Source organism: Megalobrama amblycephala, linkage group LG11 (genome assembly GCF_018812025.1).
Source record: "Megalobrama amblycephala isolate DHTTF-2021 linkage group LG11, ASM1881202v1, whole genome shotgun sequence".
Classification (NCBI taxonomy): Eukaryota; Metazoa; Chordata; class Actinopteri; order Cypriniformes; family Xenocyprididae; genus Megalobrama; species Megalobrama amblycephala.
In genome coordinates, this window is record NC_063054.1 from 19,908,401 (window position 1) to 19,928,326 (window position 19,926).

Genomic DNA, 19,926 nt, shown 5'->3' on the forward strand with positions numbered 1-19,926 from the left:
CAGTGTTGATTTAAAAACACACAATTATGCAGAATATAAGATGGAAAATATTTAATTGATAATTTGTCAACATAATATATGACAATACAATATATACGGTATGATTTTACTTTTAAAATCCAACAATTTGACACAAAATGATAACTGCAAATCCATGTTTCTCTGCTGGAGTCCAGCTGTTTCTGTGAATTGCAGTGATCCATTTGCTTCTTTTTTTCTGTAGCTTTCGGCACTCTTTGAATATATACCTCAGGTTTTGTGTCAAAGCTATTTGTACAGTCAATCACAAAGCTCATTCCCGTTTTGAATGTGTTTTGTGTGTTTTTCGCGGCATTCATGCTGAAAACCAATGCTGCCGCCTGCCGCTCAGTCTTTGTGTCACTCAGTGGGCGTGACCGCAGTCCTAACGGTCAACGGTGACGTCACGTGCATACCCGCTATATCTTTTTTTTTTTGCTCCAGTGTTGTTAATTTCGGGTTTTGGATTAAAAAGAGACTCCGAACACTAGACTGCAGCAGCGACGACATGTTTTCAGTGCTGAAATATGTTTTTACCCCTTTCGCAAGAAACGTTTTTGCAAAAATGCACTACAGTTCGGGGGTCAGCATTAGGCTTTTGCCCCGTTATAAGTGCTCTTTTGAAGACCCAGTGCAAGTGACCGTGAGTGGCTTAAATCCACAACAGCGCGTGGATCTGCGCTCTAAAATCTCCGATGAAAATGGACTTGTATTCAAAGCTTCGGCCACCTACCAAGCTGACGGCAGTGGTCAAGTTGACCTCAACCGCGACCCTTCTCTTGGTGGAAGCTTTACCGGAGTTGAACCAATGGGCTTATTCTGGGCACTAAAAGCAGACGTCGTAAGCTGCAAGTTTGCCCTAACAGACGTGACGCGCCCTGCTCTCGTTGACATTGAATGTGTCAGTGACGATAAAGTCATCGCCAAAGTAACAAACGAGAGACACTGCATGACCGATGGTGTACGGAGAATTCCTGTAACCGAAGGCAGGATCAGGGGAACTCTTTTTATGCCACCTGGTGAGTTCTTTTAGTTGTATTAACTACAGCTAAAAGACTGTTAAAGACTAGTTTGTAAGGCACTCCATATATCAGTGGTTCTCAAACAGGAGGCCGCAGAATGACTGTAAATATTGAAATTCATCTAACTCTAAATTATAATGCTAAAAATTGACTTCTACAAGTCTTTGCTCATACTTAGTCAACTGAGATGTGAAAGTTTTTGGCCATATTCAATCTGTTTTGTAGCAGCGCCTTGTGGTGAAAGCGGAAAAGTGCAGGGTAACACTATTTCAATCGAGTTTTTAATGCTGCTGTTTTAATTTTTCAGGTAAAGGACCATTTCCTGGGATTTTGGATACACATGTGTTTAGAGGATGGCCTTTTGAGTTGAGGGCAGCTCTGCTGGCAAAAAGAGGCTTTGCTGTTTTTGCCTTGGCATACCAAGGTTACCAAGATTTACCCAAAAGAGCTGACAGATTTCACCTCGAGTACTTTGAAGAAGGTATAGATTTCCTGCGACAACAGCCAGAGGTTAGTGTGTATAGCCATTCATGTGCATTCATTATTGTTCTTATAATCTCTAAATAAAATTAGGCTAATTACAATGGGAAATTTATGAGAATCACAGATTCAATTCCAACATCTCTTTTTTTTTTTTATTCAAAGGTGAAAGATCAAAAAATTGGTCTAGTGTCCATGTCAAAGAGTGGAGATCTCGCTTTGTCAATGGCAACATTCCTGCCTGGTATATCGGCCACTATTTCGATCAATGGATGCAATGCCAATACTTTGGTCCCGCTCTACTACAAAGACATCTGTGTTCCACCCCTCATGTTCGACGTTAAGAGATCAAAAATGACACCGTCAGGCCTTGTGGATATTGGGGATGCCATGAATGACCCAATGTCCAAAGAAGGCCTTCCTAGCATTATTCCCATTGAGCGTGCCTCTGGTAACTTCATGTTTATAATATCAGAAGCTGACAGGAATTGGCCAAGTGCCTATTATGCAAAACTTGCATGTGACAGACTCAAAGCACACGGGAAACATAACTATGAGCTGGTGAGGTATGAAAAAGCGGGTCACATTATTGAGGTGCCTTATATGCCCTTTTGTCTCGCTAATTATCATGGTGTAGCTAACCAAGTGGTTTTGTTTGGCGGGGAACCTAAGGCTCATTCAGAAGCACAGTTGGACGCATGGGTGAGGATGGTGAATTTTCTCAAAAAACACTTAGCGGCTGCTGAGCATAACTGCAAATCTATGCTGTAAGAAAAGGGGCATGTGCAGTACATAATATAGTCATGACATCCAGTTATAACTAGTATATAACTAGTGAAACTAGTGAAAATAGTTGATTTGCTTCTAAATCTACTGATGTTTATATCATTCATACAAAGTATGGAGAAATTGTTTGTAAAATCAAACTGTTTAGTATTTGTACTTCGCTGTTCATAAATTTGGGGTCAGTATAATTTTTTCTCTTGAGCTTACAAAGGCTACATTTTTTTTGATCAATAACACAGTAAAAATGGTTAGAGATTTGTTTGGAGATTTGGTACTCGAGAAACATTTCTGATGTTGAATGAAAGAGAAACATGTTATTAATGTTGATTGAAAACAGTTGTGCTGCTAAAGGTATCGATTTAAAGCCAAGGATATTTTATAGAAAAACAAAAATGTTCAATTAAAAAAAAAAAAAAAAAAAAAATCTAATGTACTCTCTCTGCTGTGCCACATTTTTGCATTATAACAACACTTATTTTAAATCATATTACACACTTTACTGCTGCTGTTTATATGCGTTCTCTCTGTCAGTATCTCTACACTAGGTTTGTTTTATTGTACAGCCTCTGGTGCTTTCATTTCAAAGTAACCTTGATTACATCTTCAGCCATAGTGGAGGGTAAAAAACAGGTTGTTTTCCTCTTCAGTAGTTTCTTTCCTGGTGAATGTTTATGTCTAGATAAACGTTCAGGGTGCAGACTCTGTGATGGAGATATGCAACTATGGACATTGGTTACAAGCAAGTTACTGTATTCACCTTACACATACTGGAGCTTCCAATAAAGTACAATTAGATATTTTAAGATTATGTCTGTTTTTTATTAGTTTAATTATTCTTAGAAATTATTTTATAACTTTCTAATGCTGATTCTAAGAGGTGACCTCCTATCTCTGTCTGATTTGCATTATTTTGATTTAGATCTAACCCTAAAGTGTTGGTCAACGGAATACTGATCAGCATTCGCAAATGGTTATTAGGAATCCAATAATTCAATATAATCATTCTAATAATTCAATATAATCATCCAATAATTCAATATAATCATTCACCTGCATCCAATCAGTAAACACTAAACATTACAGTATATTTTGCAATACTGTATGATTTAGAGGGATAGTTCACTCCTAAATGGAAATTGTCATTTACTCCCAACCCTCAAGATGATTTTGAAGAACGTTTCGACTGTTTCGGTGTCACAGACCTGCCAGGCACCACCATCAACCAATCACAACGCACTCCCTCACCAGAGTACTGATCACGTCCACCTGCATCCAATCAGCACACTCATCACCAAACTATTTAAGCACACTGCTCACCTCACTCAGTTGTTTGGTCTTGTTTACATGTAATGGATTCTCCCACAATTGTCTCCATCATTTCCTGCTACTTATCTGTCATACGCCAATGTGTGCTCTTTGTATTTGTGCTCCAGCGTCTGTGTGTGATTACTTACCTCCATTGAGTGTGTCTACTGTCATGTCATCAATCCAGCCACGAGATCATCACCTGTAAGATAAAGACTGTTTCAGTATCAAGTTATCATCCAACAAAGTCTACATACCCTGCTCTGCATTACTGTCTACACCTGCTGTTAGTTTAATAAATGTCATTCAATGTCAATCTCTGTGTTCCCTGAGTATCTGTCCGTAACAGAAGACCGGACCAACACAGATAACAGGGTGAGTTCACCAGACCCGTTTCAAGATCTCATGGATGGTCTTCGTCGAGTCCTCACTACCACTAAACCCGCACCCGCTCTCACTTCCATCACAACAACCGCCGCTCCTTCGCCACTGGTGATCGCCAGTCCCATGGCCAAACAAGCGCCCTTCTCTGGCTCAGCGGAGGATTGCAACGGACTCCTCCTGCAGTGTTCGCTGGCCCTGGAGATGCAGCCGCGTCTCTACACCAACGATCGTGCCAAAATAGCGTTTATTATACCCGTGCTGAACGGGCGAGCGTTCCAATGGGCAGAAACCATTTGGTCAAAAGCAGGGCCTGTGACCCAGTCTTTGAATAACTTCATCACCCATTTCAAGGAGGTTTTCAGCAGATCAGCTGGGGATTCATCTGCGGGTGAGCAACTTTATCATCTCCATCAAGGTTCAATGTCTGTTAATTATGCCCTCAAGTTTAGAACCCTCGCGGCTGCAAGTGGATGGAATGAGTGCTCACTTCTCACCACCTATCGGCAGGGATTGGATCCCAGAGTGCAGCTACATCTCTCTGCATACGAGGATACCATCGGGCTCGAACGTTTCATCCAGTTATCCATCAGATCAGTCGTGTCTGGAAGAACACCAGGGCCAGTCAATATTCTCTCCATTCCACCGGCCAGAGTCCATCAGCCCTCCAGAACCAGGCCCTGAACCCATGCAAGTGAACAACAATAGGCTGACGTTTGCTGAGTGGCAGAGGCGGCTGACCCAGGGTTTGTTTATACTGTGGCGTAGCAGGGCATGTCATCTCTACGTGCCCTATTCGTCCTCCTCGTCCAATGGTGAGTGCTATCAAACCCTCTATAGTGAATATGAAACCACTCACTACCATTTTAATGCTTACTGCTGCCGATGTCTCTATTTCAGTCAATGCCCTCCTTGATTCCGGGTCAGCTGGGAACTTTATCTCTGGCACCCTCTGCCACCAGCTCAAGACCACCGCCACATTGACCATCTACCAGGTCCAATCAGTAACAGGAAGACCACTCAGCTGGAAACAAGTACGTTACAGTGCAGGACCTCTACAACTACAAGTTGGACAACTACATGTTGAACACCTACATTTCCTTGTTCTGGAGGATTCCACAGCTGATTTGATTTTTAGCAGCACAATCCCATCTCCTGGACTTCTGGCGAAATGCTGAAGTGGGGCGACACCTGTTTTCCTGACTGTTTCCTTCTCACTCCTCAATCTCCACTTCCTCGTTCCAAGGTACTTCCTGTTTGCTCCACCTCCATCGAGAGTCCCGTGGAGAAACAGTCAGTTGCTGTTTCTCTGTTTTTCACCTCCTTCAGTGATGTCTTCTGCCCGAAGAAAGCCTCTAAGCTGCCTCCACATTGGCCATGGGACTGTGTCATTGATCTGCTTCTGGGTGAACCAGTGCCCCGTGGGAAGATCTACCCACTCTACCCACCCATCCCAGAGTAGAAGGCCATGGAGGAGTACATTGAAAAGGCACTACAACAAGGCTACATCCGTCCATCAACTTCCCCTGCTGCTTCGAGCTTATTCGTGGCCAGAAAGGACGGTGTTACAGTAGAGACACCGGAGACAGATGTAAATGCAGTTTGGATGTTTATTTAGAGAAATCAGCAGAGCAACAGGTAAGTGCAAAGATGGTAATGAAGATCTTGAGGATGAAAGAGAGGTAATACTGTCCTTGTTTGTATTGCAGATGCAGTTTGATGAAGACGTTGGAGTTGGCAGACGGGAACACTCACACACACAGGTAGGTAGAGACACGAGGAGACCAGGAGACGATGGAGACGATGGAGAGTATGGAGACAGGTAAGTGTCGTTTTGGGAGTCCTTGAGGTAAGCATACAACTAGTGTATCATGAACGAGACCGGACAATGTGTGTGTGTGAGTGTGGGGCTTAAGTAGTGAGGTGATCATGGTGATAATGAGTTGCAGGTGGCGGTGATCAGTACTCTGGTGATTGGGTGCGTGGGTAAGGGAGTGAGGTGGAACCTGACGTGTCTGTGACAGTACCCCCCCTCCCACGGCCCGCTCCTGAGGGCCGAGGACCCCGACGTCGTGGTGGTCGTCCTCGAGGTCGTGGGGCAGGTCTGTCTGGGTGGTTGGTGTGGAAAGTCTGTAACAGAGTAGGATCAAGGATATCATTCTTGGGGACCCATGAGCGTTCCTCGGGTCCATAGCCTTCCCAATCCACCAGGTATTCTAAGAGACCACCACGGCGCTGGGAGTCCAGGATCTCTCGCACCACGTAAGCAGTTCCATCGTCCAGGATGAGTGGAAGGGGGGGCTCGGCGGCTGCCACGTCAGGTTCTGTGGAAGGAAGAACAGAAGGGTGGTGAGGTTTTAATAGTGACACGTGGAAAGTGGGATGAATTCTTTTGTACTGTGCAGGGAGTTGTAGTCTGTAGGTGACGGGGTTGATCTGTCGAAGGATGGTGAACGGGCCAATGAAGCGGGGACTCAGCTTCTTGCAGGGCAGGCGCATCCTGATGTCTCTGGTGGACAGCCAGACCTTCTGCCCCGGTTGGTAGGTTGGAGCTTGGGAGCGCCGAAGGTCGGCTGTCATCTTGCGCCTGCGCAGGGCTCTCTGCAGCTGGTGGTGAGCTGAGTCCCATACCCTCTCGCTCTCCCGGAACCAGTAGTCAACTGCAGGAACGTTGGAGGGTTCCCCGTCCCAGGGGAACAGTGGGGGTTGGAAACCGAGTACGCATTGGAAAGGTGTTAATCCAGTAGTGGCTTGACGGAGGGAGTTCTGGGCGTACTCGGCCCAACCCAGGTACTGGTTCCAGGAGTTCTGGTGGCCGTGACAGAAGGTACGCAGGAAGCGGCCGATCTCCTGGATCTTCCGTTCCGTCTGCCCGTTCGACTGAGGATGGTATCCAGACGATAGGCTGACGGTCACACCCAGGAGGGAGAAGAACGCCTTCCAGACTCGAGAGACGAATTGAGGTCCTCTGTCAGAGACTATATCTTCGGGGATTCCATAGTGACGAAAGACATGGTTGAACATTAATTCCGCTGTGGCCATGGCAGTCGGTAGACCTTCCAGGGGTATTAGACGGCAGGCTTTGGAGAAACGGTCCACGACGACCAGAATGCAGGTGTGACCATCAGACTCTGGGAGATCCGTGACGAAATCCACTCCCAGGTGTGACCAGGGTCTCTCAGGAACGGGCAGAGGATTGAGCTTGCCGGTTGGTAGATGGCGTGGGCTCTTGGAGATGGCGCACTCCCTGCAGCCCTGCACGTACCTTCTGACGTCGCTGGCCATGTTGGGCCACCAGAAGCGCTGTTTAAGCAGCGAGAGGGTCTCATTGACCCCCGGGTGACCAGTGCCAAGTGAAGAGTGAACGGAGTGCAGGAGTGGAGTGCGTCGTGTCCGGGTGATGTAGCGTAAGCCTTGGGGGCAACCCGGCGGAGTGCGTGAGGAGGCATTGGAGGAGGGTAAGGTCTCTTCTGACCATTCGATGGGGCTCACGAAGAGGGTATCAGGCAGGATAGGTTCAGGTTCGTCGTTCTTTTCCTCGGGGGCGTGGAGACGTGAGAGAGCATCGGCTTTAATGTTCTTGACACCAGGGCGGTATGAAATTGTGAAGTTGAATCGTGAGAAGAACATCGCCCACCGGGCTTGACGAGGGTTGAGTCGCTTGGCAGCTTTCAGATACTCGAGGTTCTTATGGTCGGTTAGAACTTGGAATGGGTGGTTTGCCCCCTCCAACCAATGCCTCCACTCTTCAAGGGCGAGCTTTACAGCCAGGAGTTCGCGATCCCCGATATCATAGTTCACCTCCGCCGGGTTGAGCTTACGGGAGAAGAAGGCGCATGGATGGAGCCTACTTGGGTTCCCCTGCTGCTGTGATAGTACCGCTCCCACTCCGGTGGTGGAGGCGTCCACCTCCACGACGAATGGGAGGTCTGGATTGGGGTGGACGAGGAGGGGAGCGGTGGTGAAGGCCTTCTTGAGTGACTCGAAAGCTTCTGTGGCAGGCTGGGACCAGGACAGAGACTTGGGCTGCTTCCGGAGGAGGTTGGTGAGTGGACTGACTATGGTGCTGTAATTCTTGATGAATCGGCGGTAGAAATTGGAAAATCCGAGGAAACGTTGGAGTTCTTTTATGGTACTTGGAGTGGGCCAGTTCTGGATGGCAGAGACCTTCCCCTCGTCCATCCGGATGCCACTGTGGTCAATCACATATCCTAGGAAGTGGACTGAGGGCTGATGGAACGAGCACTTCTCTGCTTTTAGGAAGAGATGGAACTGCCGTAAGCGCTTGAGGACCTCCGCAACGTGGTGGCGATGTTCGGCCAAGCTCCGGGAGTAGATGAGGATGTCATCAATATACACGAGAACGAACTTGTGGAGGAACTCCCGGAGCACCTCATGGATAAAGTCCTGGAATACGGAGGGGGCGTTGACCAGGCCATACGGCATAACTAGGTATTCATAGTGGCCGGTGGGCGTGACGAAGGCGGTCTTCCACTCGTCCCCCTCGCGTATCCGGATGAGGTTGTACGCGCTGCGGAGGTCCAGCTTGGTGAACACAGTGGCACCGCGGAGATGTTCCAGAGCCGCTGGGACGAGGGGAAGTGGATACCGGAATTTGACTGTGATCTTGTTTAATGAGCGGTAATCAATGCAAGGCCTCAAGCCTCCGTCCTTCTTGGCCACGAAGAAGAAGCTTGAAGCAGCAGGGGAAGTAGACGGGCGGATGTATCCTTGATTAAGGGCCTCTTTGATGTATTCCTCCATGGCCTTCTCCTCCGGTACTGACAGGGGGTATATGCGTCCCCTGGGCACTGGTTCACCCGGTAACAGATCGATGGCACAGTCCCATGGCCGGTGTGGAGGAAGCTTGGAGGCGCGTTGCGGGCAGAAGACGTCACTGAAGGGGGCGTAGTCGGGTGGAACTTCGACGGAGCGTTTTTCCATGGGGCTTTCGATGGAGGTAGCGTTGATAGAGAGACTTGTTGAGAGAGGAGATCTTGGAATGGGAAGTTCTGGAAAACAGCCAGGGAAACAGTGGTCGCCCCACTTCAGGACTTCGCCCGTGCGCCATGAGATGTTGGGATTGTGGAGTTCCAGCCACGGGCGCCCTAGAACCACGTCAGCGGTGGATTCCTCCAGAACCAGCAGATGGATGGATTCGGTGTGGAAGATACCCACGTGCAGTTGAAGGGGTCCAGTGACGCGTCGAATCGTCTTGCGGCTCAGGGGTTTGCCCGTGATAGAGTGGACCTGGTAGTTAATCGGAGAAGGCGAGGTCTTAATCCCGAGGTGTCGACAGAGGGCGCCGGAGATGAAATTTCCTGCTGACCCTGAATCGAGGAGCGCCACCACTGGAATGGAAGCATTAGCAGCAGTAAGGTTTACTACAGTAGTGAGTGGTTTCATCTTTTGGATAGAGGGAATGATAGCACTCACCACAGGTCGAGGAGGACGGGTTGGGCATGTGGAGATGACATGCCCAGGAGATCCACAGTATAAGCATAGATTCAGGGTCAGCCTTCTCTGTCTTTCTGTGGGTGACAAACGGGAGTTATCCACTTGCATGGGCTCGGGGGCTGGTTCTGGGGAGCTGACGGGTTCGGACCGACGGAGGAGAGGTGTAGCCTGTGACTGGCCCTGGTGCTCGAGGAGACACGACTGCATACGAGAACCCACGCGGATGGCGAGTTGGATGAATCTTTCAAGTCCTATGGAGTCCTCGTATGCAGCGAGATGCAGCCGCACGTTTGGCTCCAGACCTTGTCGAAAGGTAGTGATGAGGGCTAGTTCGTTCCATCCGCTGGTTGCGGCGAGCGTTCTGAACTGCAAGGCATAATCGTTAACAGTCTTATTTCCTTGTTTTAAATTATACAATTTCTCACCAGTTGAAGAATCTGCCAAAGGTTTTCCGAAGACTTCTCTGAAGTGGGTAACGAATGCCGTGTAGGATTTGACAACTGATCCATTTTGAGTCCAGAGCGAATCTGCCCATTGTAGGGCCTTACCTTGCAGTTGGGAGATAATGAACGCTATTTTCGCCGTATCGGTGGGGTAGAGGTGCGGCTGCATCTCCAGGACCAGCTCACACTGAAGGAGGAATCCGCTGCAATCCTCCGCCGATCCTGAGTAGGGCGCCGGTTTGGCCATGGGACTGGCGGTGAATACCGGCGAAGTAGAGGTGACTGTGGCGGCGGTGGCAGCAGCGGTGGCTGGTGCTGGTGATGGTGACGGTGGTTGAGGAGTGAGTGCTCGCCGAACTGCATCCACGAGCTCCTGGAAAGGGTCTTGACGGCTCATGCTGATTGTAAGCTGTTAAGGTCCGGTCTTCTGTTACAGTAGAGACACCGGAGACAGATGTAAATGCAGTTTGGATGTTTATTTAGAGAAATCAGCAGAGCAACAGGTAAGTGCAAAGATGGTAATGAAGATCTTGAGGATGAAAGAGAGGTAATACTGTCCTTGTTTGTATTGCAGATGCAGTTTGATGAAGACGTTGGAGTTGGCAGACGGGAACACTCACACACACAGGTAGGTAGAGACACGAGGAGACCAGGAGACGATGGAGACGATGGAGAGTATGGAGACAGGTAAGTGTCGTTTTGGGAGTCCTTGAGGTAAGCATACAACTAGTGTATCATGAACGAGACCGGACAATGTGTGTGTGTGAGTGTGGGGCTTAAGTAGTGAGGTGATCATGGTGATAATGAGTTGCAGGTGGCGGTGATCAGTACTCTGGTGATTGGGTGCGTGGGTAAGGGAGTGAGGTGGAACCTGACGTGTCTGTGACAGACGGAGGCTTTCGGCCTTGTATTGATTACCTGGCTCTCAACAAGATCACTGTCAAGTTCCGGTATCCTCTTCCCCTCATCCCAGCGGCCTTAGAACATCTATGCGGTGCCACTGTCTTCACCAAGTTGGACCTCCACAGCGCCTATAACCTCATCCGGATACGTGAGGGGGACGAGTGGAAGACAGATTTTGTGACCCCTACTGGACACTACGAGTACTGCGTTATGCCGTATGGCCTGGTCAATGCCCTCTCCGTATTCCATGACTTCATACATGAGGTGCTCCCGGAGTTTCTTCACAAGTTCATCCTGGTTTACATCGATGATATTCTCATCTACTCCCGGAGCATGGCCGAACACCGCCACCATGTTGCGGAGGTCCTGAAATGCCTGAGAGAGTTCCATCTGTTTCTCAAAGCCGAGAAGTGCTCCTTCCACCAACCCTCAGTGCAGTTCCTTGGATACAACATCAGTAGCAGTGGCATCCAGAAGGACGAGGGGAAGGTAGAAGCTATTAAGAACTGGCCTATTCCATTTACCATCACAGAACTTCAACGCTTCCTCGGTTTTGCAAACTTCTACAGAAGATTTATCCAGAATTACAGCTCAATCGCCTATCCTCTCACCAACCTCATGAAAAACAAGCCCAAGTCTCTGTCCTGGTCACCATCTGCCTCTGAAGCCTTCAACACGCTAAGAGAAGCATTTACCAGCACACCGCTACTTGTTCATCCAGACCCAGACAGACCCTTCATCGTTGAAGTGGACGCCTCCACCACTGGAGTAGGAATGGTGCCATCTCAGCAGCAGGGGAATCCAGCCAAACTCAATCCATGTGCCTTCTCTCGTAAACTCAGTCTGGCGGAGAGGAACTACAACATCGGCAATAGAGAACTCCTAGCTATCAAGCTAGCCCTCGAAGAGTGGAGGCATTGGCTGGAGGGTGCCAAGCATCCATTTACAGTACTCACCGATCATAAGAATCTCAAGTACCTACGAGATGCCAAAAGACTCAATCCACAACAAGCTCGATGGGCATTGTTCTTCACACGCTTCCACAGAAGAATGTTAAGGCAGATGCCTCATCTCGTCTGTATACTCCTGAAGAAGCCAGTGAAGATCCCGAACCTATACTCCCAAAAGACATTATTGTGAGTCCCATTCAATGGTCCGCAAATTCAGTTCCCTCCAATGCCTCCGGCAACACTCCGCCGGGCTGTCCACCTGGTTTGCAGTATGTCACCCGGACTCAACACACTCCACTCATCTCTGGGTACTGGTCACCCAGGGGCCAATAAAACCCTCTCACTGCTGAAAGAGCGCTTCTGGTGGCCCAATAGGCCAGGGATGTGATAAGGTACGTGCAGGGATGCGCCGAATGCGCCATTTCTAAAAGCCCTCGCCACCTTCCATCTGGCAAGCTGCATCCTCTGCCCATTCCCAACTGATCCTGGTCACATCTAGGAGTGGAATTTATCATCAACCTCCCTCCTTCAGAAGGGAATACCTGCATCCAGGTGGTAATCAACTTTCAAAGTCCTGTCTCATTCCTCTCAAAGGACTTCCTACAGCAATGGAAACTCATGTTTCATGAACTCATGTTTGATCACATCTTCCGATACTATGGCATCCTTGAAGACATTGTATCAGATTGTGGACCCCAGTTCATCTCAAGAGTGTGGAAAGCATTTTTTCTCCCTCCTAGGTGTGACTGTTCACCCTCAGTCGAACGGGCAGACAGAGGAAGATCCAGGATATCGGTCGCTTCCTGCGTACCTTCTGCCATGGCCACCAGGACTCTTGGAACCAGTTTTTGGATTGGGCCGAGTACGCACAGAACTCGCTATGCCAATCTACCACTGGACTCACTCCCTTCCAGTGCATACTGTTACCAACCCCCTCTCTTCCCATGGTCTGGAGAACCGTCCATACCATCTGTCGACTACTGGTTCCGAGAGAGCGAGAGGGTCTGGGACGCAGCTCACCAACTACAATGATCTCTATGCAGACGCAGAATGACAGCCGACCTGAGCCCTATAGCTCCAGTCTATCAACCTGGTCAGAAGGTTTGGCTGTCAACCTTGGACATCAGAATGTGTCTGCCCTGCAAGAAGCTCAGTACCAGATTCATTGGTCCTTTCACCATCACTAAGCAGATCAACCTGGTCACCTACCAACTACAGCTCCCACCACAGTACAATTTCATCCGACTTTCCATGTGTCTCTTCTCAAACCTCACCACCCCTCTGTTTCCACAGAGCTTGGCCCGGCAGTTGAACAGGCGCCGTGGTGGTCTTCTGGAGTACCTCGTGGACTGGGAGGGCTACATCCAGAACGATCCTGGGTTCCCAGAAATGACATCCTTGACCCCCTCACTGCTCAAAACCTTCCATGCTGCTCATCCAGATCGACCTGCTCATGGAAGAGGACGACCACCACGACATTGGGGTCCTCGGCCCTCTGGAGCCGGTTGTGGGGGTACTGTCACAGACCCGCAAGGCTCCACCATCAACCAATCACAACGCACTCCCTCACCAGAGTACCGATCACACGCACCTGCATCCAATCAGCACGCTCCTCACCAGACTATTTAAGCACACTGCTCACCTCACTCAGTTGTCCGGTCTCGTTTACACATAATGGACTTCTCCCACGATTGTCTCCAGCGTTTCCTGCTACTTACCTGTCATACTCCAGTGTGTGCTCTTTGTCTTTGTGCTCCAGCGTTTGTGTGATTACTTGCCTCCATTGAGTGTCTACTGTCATCCATCATCAATCCATCCATGAGATCATCACCTGTAAGAGACTGTTTCAGTATCAAGTTATCATTCAACAAAGTCTACATACCCTGCTCACTCACTATCTGCATTACTGTCTACACCTGCTGTTTGTTTAATAAACGTCATTCAACATCAACCTCTGTGTTCCCTGAGTATCTGTCATAACAGACGGTGAGTTAATTTTGTCAGAATTTTTACTTTTTAGGTGAACCATCCCTGTCAAGTTTATTGCAATATTGCCATGATTCCACATATGCCAAAACATGAAAGCCAAACTCACTGGATAAATGCTGAGGACAGGTGTCTTTCAGATTTATCAACATGTTAAAAAAAAAACATGAAATTTGAGAAGATCTTGTGCAAATCTCCAGTGGTAGTTATTGTAAATCATTAGAGCACTATAAGCAAACACTCTTGTCGTTTAACCCAGAGTACTTCTGACAGCTGTTATAACATGACATTCCCATGAATTGATTGTGTTCTTGTGTGGGGAATCACATCATAAATATTTATTTGAATATTAATTATACAATGTTAAAATAATGGTAATATGGAAAATCCTTTGCAGTTTTGCAGAAACATTTGGTTACTGAAAATTGTTGACTACATGTGAAGAATATTTTCCAGCCTCTTCCCCAGATAAAACACCAAGGATTACAGATGTGGACAGCAGTATGAGCTCTACAACAAAGAAAATTTACTTTATAGTATGGTAATGGATAGATGAGGGTCGGTTGCTAGCTAACATGTTCTTGTTTTCTATAGGGCCTGTAGCATGTGAGCTACAGAGGTCTTTCGCTCTATTCATGAACTTTTTTTTTAAATATATGATTTACTTGTCTTAAAATAGTCACTGGAAAATGTTAGGATTTATTAGCATGAGTCCTTTATGTCTAAACAGCAGTAGATGCTATCTATTGCTGAGAATAATATAGCAGATTGCAGTATCCATAAATCACAATTAATAAAAATTAAAGTCTTAAATCAAATTTGCTTCAAATTAACAATTGAGGGTGAAGAAAAGGCCTACTAAACTTGCCTACAAAAATATTTGTTACAGTCTATCACAGATGATATGCTATTTAGTATAGAGAAATTTGATTAGATTTTGACTGATTTTAAATAGTTTATTGCCTTTTGCTGCTAAATCACAATGCTGGAGCTGCATGTTGTATGCAACATATGGGGGGAGGGGGTGCTTCACAATTTATAATAAAGATGATTTATATATTATTATAGTATTATAGACTGAACAAAAAAGTGAATATATGTGAAGTCTGCAAATTATGTATATGGATTACTTTTGTAGGTAGGCTACCTTATTTTGCCCTTTTGTGTTTTTAAACTATCGCTTATAGTCTTTTTTCTTTCCTACTATCATTTTGTCTTTGATTTATTTGCAATGTTTAAAAACTTGTTTAATGAAAAGCAATGTCAATTGGAAAAAATGACAAGTTTTGAGAATTACATGTCACTGGAAAAATTAAAAGATTGTCAAACAGACTGTTTTTATGTTTAGGTTTTTTGTTCTTATACAGTTTAAGTGATGTAAAAAGAGGTCTAGAATTTTAATATTTGGATCTGTGAGTGTGTCAACTGGCAAGCAACAGGGTCAGATTTAATACCTTTTTTTTCCTGCAGTGAATTGTTAATTTCGATCTCTTCCGGGTTTGGACTTAAAAAGAGATACCGAACACTAGACGGCAGCAACAACACATTACTGCACAGTCACAGACGGTCTGTTTACACTGCTGAAGTATGGTATTTACCCCTTTCGCAAGAAACGTTTTTGCAAAAATGCACTACAGTTCGGGGGTCAGCATTAGGCTTTTGCCCAGTTATAAGTGCTCTTTTGAAGACCCAGTGCACGTGACTGTGAGTGGCTTAAATCCACAACAGCGCGTGGATCTGCGCTCTAAAATCACCGATGAAAAAGGACTTGTATTCAAGGCTTCGGCGACCTACCAAGCTGACGGCAGTGGTCAAGTTGACCTCAACCGCGACCCTTCTCTTGGTGGAAGCTTTACTGGAGTTGAACCAATGGGCTTATTCTGGGCACTAAAAGCAGACGTCGTAAGCTGCAAGTTTGCCCTAAAAGACGTGACGCGCCCTGCTCTCGTTGACATTGAATGTGTCAGTGACGATAAAGTCATCGCCAAAGTAACAAACGAGAGACACTGCATGACCGATGGTGTACGGAGAATTCCTGTAACCGAAGGCAGGATCAGGGGAACTCTTTTTATGCCACCTGGTCAGTTATTTTAGCTGTATTAACTACAGCTAAAAGACTATTAAAGACTAGTTTGTAAGGCACTCCATATATCAGTGGTTCTCAAACAGGAGGCCGCAGGATGACTGTAAATATTGAAATTGATCTCACTCTAAATTATAATGCAAAAAAAATGGCTCATACATAGTCAACTGAGATGCGAAAGTTGTTGGCCATATTCTGTTTTGTAGCAGCGCCTTGAACGGAGAAGTGCAGGGTTACACTGTTGCTTGACACTATTGTCAATCACAAATTCATGCTGGCTATTATTTCAATCAAGCCTGTTAAATTTAGAGTTTTTAATGCTGATGTTCTAATTTTCAGGTAAAGGACCATTTCCTGGGATTTTGGATACATATGTGTTTAGAGGAGGTCCTTTTGAGTTAAGGGCAGCTCTGCTGGCAAAAAGAGGCTTTGCCGTTTTTGCCTTGGCTTTCCAAGGTTACCAAGATTTACCCAAAAAAGCTGACAGATTTCACCTCGAGTACTTTGAAGAAGGTATAGATTTCCTGCGACAACAGCCAGAGGTTAGTGTGTATAGCCATTCATGTGCATTCATTATTGTTCTTATAATCTCTAAATAAAATAAAGCTAATTACAATGGGAAATTTATGAGAACAACAGATTCAATTCCAACACCTTTTTTTTAATTCAAAGGTCAAAGATCAAAAAATTGGTCTAGTGTCCATATCAAAGAGTGGAGATCTCGCTTTGTCAATGGCAACATTCCTGCCTGGTATATCGGCCACTATTTCGATCAATGGATGCAATGCCAATACAATAATTCCACTCTACTACAAAGACATCTGTGTTCCACCCCTCATGTTCGACATTAAAAGATCAAAAATGACACCGTCAGGCCTTGTGGATAATGGGGATGTTATGAATGACCCAATGTCCAAAGAAGGCCGTCCTAGTGTTATTCCCATTGAGCGTGCTTCTTGTAACTTCATGTTTATAATGTCAGAAGCCGACAGGAATTGGCAAAGTGCCTATTATGCAAAACTTGCATGTGACAGACTCAAAGCACACGGGAAACATAACTATGAGCTGGTGAGGTATGAAAAAGCGGGTCACTTTATTGAGGTGCCTTATATGCCCTTTTGTCTCGCTAATTATCATGCTGTACCTAACCAGGTGGTTTTCTTTGGTGGGGAACCTAAGGCTCATTCAGAAGCACAGTTGGACGCATGGGCGAAGATGGTGAATTTTCTCAAAAAACACTTAGCGGCTGCTGAGCACAACTGCAGATCTATGCTGTAAGAAAAAGGGCATGTGCAGTACATAATAGTTATGACATCCAGTTATAATGTTGACTTGCATTTCTAATGTAGTTATCAAGTATTAAAAAAATGATCAAACTAGTGAAAATGGTTGATTTGCTTCTAAATCTACTGATGTTTATATCATTCATACAAAGTATGGAGAATTGTTTGTAAAATCAAACTGTTTAGTATTTGTGTTTCACTGTTCAAAAATTTGGGGTCAGTATAATTTTTTCTCTTGTGCTTACAAAGGCTACATTTATTTGATCAAAAACACAGTAAAAATTGTGAAATATTATCACAATTTAAAATAACAGTTTTCTATTTTAATAGATTTTAAAATGTAATTTATTCCTGTGGTGAAATCATTCTCATATATGCTGATTTGGTGCTCGAGAAACATTTCTGATGTTGAATAGAGAAGAATCATGATGAGAAATGTTATTAATGTTGAATGAAAACCGTTATGCTGCTAGAGATATTTTGGAAAGATTTTTTTTTAAATGGAAGTATTTTGTAATAATGTAAAATTCTTTACTGTCTATCAATTTAAAGCATCCTTGCTCAATAAAAAAAAATCTAATGTACTCTCACTGCTGTGCCACATTTTTGCATTATAACAACACTTATTTTAAATCATATTACACACTTTACTGCTGCTGTTTATCTGCATTCTCTATGTCAGTATCTCTACACTAGGTCTGTTTTATTGTATAGCCTCTGGTGCTTTCATTTCAAAGAGGGCATTGGTTACAAGCAAGTTACTGTATTCACCTTACACATACTGGAGCTTCCAATAAAGTACAATTAGATATCTTGAGATGATGTCTGTTTTTTATTTGTTTAATTATTCTTAGTAATTATTTTATAACTTTTGGTTGATGTCTAATGCTGATTCTAAGAGGTGACCTCCTATCTGTGTCTGATTTGCATTATTTTGATTTAGATCTAAAGTGTTGGTCGATGGAATACTGATCAACATCCACAAATGGTTATTAGCAAGCCAATAATCCAAAATAATCATTCTGTGCCACAACAACACTAAACATTACAGTATATTTAGCAATACTGTATGATTTAAAGGGATAGTTCACTCCTAAATGACAATTGTCATTCACTCCCAACCCTCAAGATGATTTTGAAGAACGTCTCGACTGTTTTTTGTCCTTACAATGAAAGTCAAAGGAGTTTACAAAACTTTTTTTTTTTTATGTTCCAGAGAAGAAGTAAAGTCATGCAGGTTTAAAACAACATGACTGTGAGTTAATTTTGACAGAATTTTACATTTTAGCTGAACTATCCCTGTCAAGTTTATTGCAGTATAATTGCCATGATTACACATATGCCAATACATGAAAGCCAAACTCACTGGATGAATGCTGAGGACAGGTTACTTTCAGATTTATCAACAAAAAAAAAACATGAAATTTGATGAGATCTTCTCTGTGCAAATCTCCAGTGGTACTTATTGCAAATCATTTAGAGAGCACTATGATAAGGAAACACTCTAGTGGGCCTTGCTGTTTAACCCGGACTACTTCAGAGGAAGCTCAAGAGTTCTCGCATGCTGATTAACTGGAAAAGGTTCATTTTATATTTATAGAGGAGCTGCACTATAACATGACATTCCCATGAATTGATGATTGTGTTCTTGTGTGGGGATACAATATTAATATTAAAATATTTATTTGAAAATTAATATTATCCAAAGTTGAATAAAATAATGGTAATAACATGGAAAATCCTTTGCAGTTTTGCAGAAACATTTGGTTACCGAAAATTATGTTGAATACATTTAAAGAATATTTTCCAGCCTATTCCCCAGATAAAAACACCAAGAATTACTGATGTGGACGGCAGTATGAGCTCTACAACAAAGAAAATCTATATTATGGTAATGGATACAATAGATGAGGGTCAGTTGCTAGCTAATATGTTCTTGTTTTCTATAGGGCCTGTAGCATGTGAGCTACAGAGGTCTTTCGCTCTATTAATGAACATTTTATATAATGATTTACTTGTCTTAAAATAGTCACTGGACAATGTTAGGATTTATTAGCTTAAGTAAAGTCCTTTATGTCTAAACAGCAGTAGATTCTATCTAGTACGGAGAATAATATAGCAGATTGCAGTATCCATAAATAACAATCACTTAAGGGAAATAAAATTTAAAGTCTTAAATCAGATTTGATTCAAATTGATAATTGAGGGTAAAAAAAAAAAAAAAAAAAAAAAGCCCTACTAAATGAGGCAACCAAACTATTTGTTATAATCTATCACAGATGATATCCTAAAACCCGATTCCAAAAAAAGTTGGGACACAAAACAAATTGTGAATAAAAACAGAATGCAATGATGTGGAAGTTTCAAATTTCAATATTTTATTCAGAATACAACATAGATGACATATCAAATGTTTAAACTGAGAAAATTTATCATTTTAAGGGAAACATAAGTTGATTTTAAATTTCATGGCATCAACACATCTCAAAAAAGTTGGGACAAGGCCATGTTTACCACTGTGTGGCATCCCCTCTTCTTTTTATAACAGTCTGCAAACGTCTGGGGACTGAGGAGACAAGTTGCTCAAATTTAGGAATAGGAATGTTGTCCCATTCTTGTCTAATACAGGCTTCTAGTTGCTCAACGGTCTTAGGTCTTTTTTGTCGCATCTTCCTCTTTATGATGCGTCAAATGTTTTCAATGGGTGAAAGATCTGGACTGCAGGCTGGCCATTTCAGTACCCGGATCCTTCTACGCAGCCATGATGTTGTAATTGATGCAGTATGTGGTCTGGCATTGTCATGTTGGAAAATGCAAGGTCTTCCCTGA

General features: G+C 44.5%; 1 protein-coding gene across 3 annotated transcripts; it reads left to right on the top strand.

Annotated features, from left to right (window-relative positions):
* The first annotated feature begins 427 nt into the window (after window positions 1–427).
* On the top strand, window positions 428–17,914 carry LOC125277968 (acyl-coenzyme A thioesterase 5-like). 3 transcript variants are annotated; one of them, XM_048206630.1, is made up of 3 exons: window positions 428–1,037; window positions 1,348–1,550; window positions 16,487–17,914. In XM_048206630.1, the coding sequence occupies exons 1-3, from the start codon at window positions 527–529 to the stop codon at window positions 17,090–17,092; spliced, it is 1,320 nt and encodes a 439-aa protein (XP_048062587.1). In that variant the 5' UTR covers window positions 428–526; the 3' UTR covers window positions 17,093–17,914. The 3 variants fall into 3 exon arrangements, with proteins under 3 accessions (XP_048062587.1, XP_048062586.1, XP_048062588.1); XM_048206629.1 differs by lacking the exon at window positions 16,487–17,914 and adding an exon at window positions 1,686–3,109; XM_048206631.1 differs by lacking the exons at window positions 428–1,037; window positions 1,348–1,550 and adding exons at window positions 15,258–15,811; window positions 16,154–16,356.
* The last annotated feature ends 2,012 nt before the right edge of the window (window positions 17,915–19,926 follow it).

Bases quoted from the DNA above. Each gene is read 5' to 3' on its own strand.
- LOC125277968 (XM_048206630.1), top strand. From the start codon at position 527: ATGTTTTCAGTGCTGAAATATGTTTTTACCCCTTTCGCAAGAAACGTT. The intron at 1,038-1,347 runs GTGAGTTCTTTT...TTAATTTTTCAG, and splicing joins AACTCTTTTTATGCCACCTG to GTAAAGGACCATTTCCTGGG. The intron at 1,551-16,486 runs GTTAGTGTGTAT...TTTAATTCAAAG, and splicing joins TCCTGCGACAACAGCCAGAG to GTCAAAGATCAAAAAATTGG.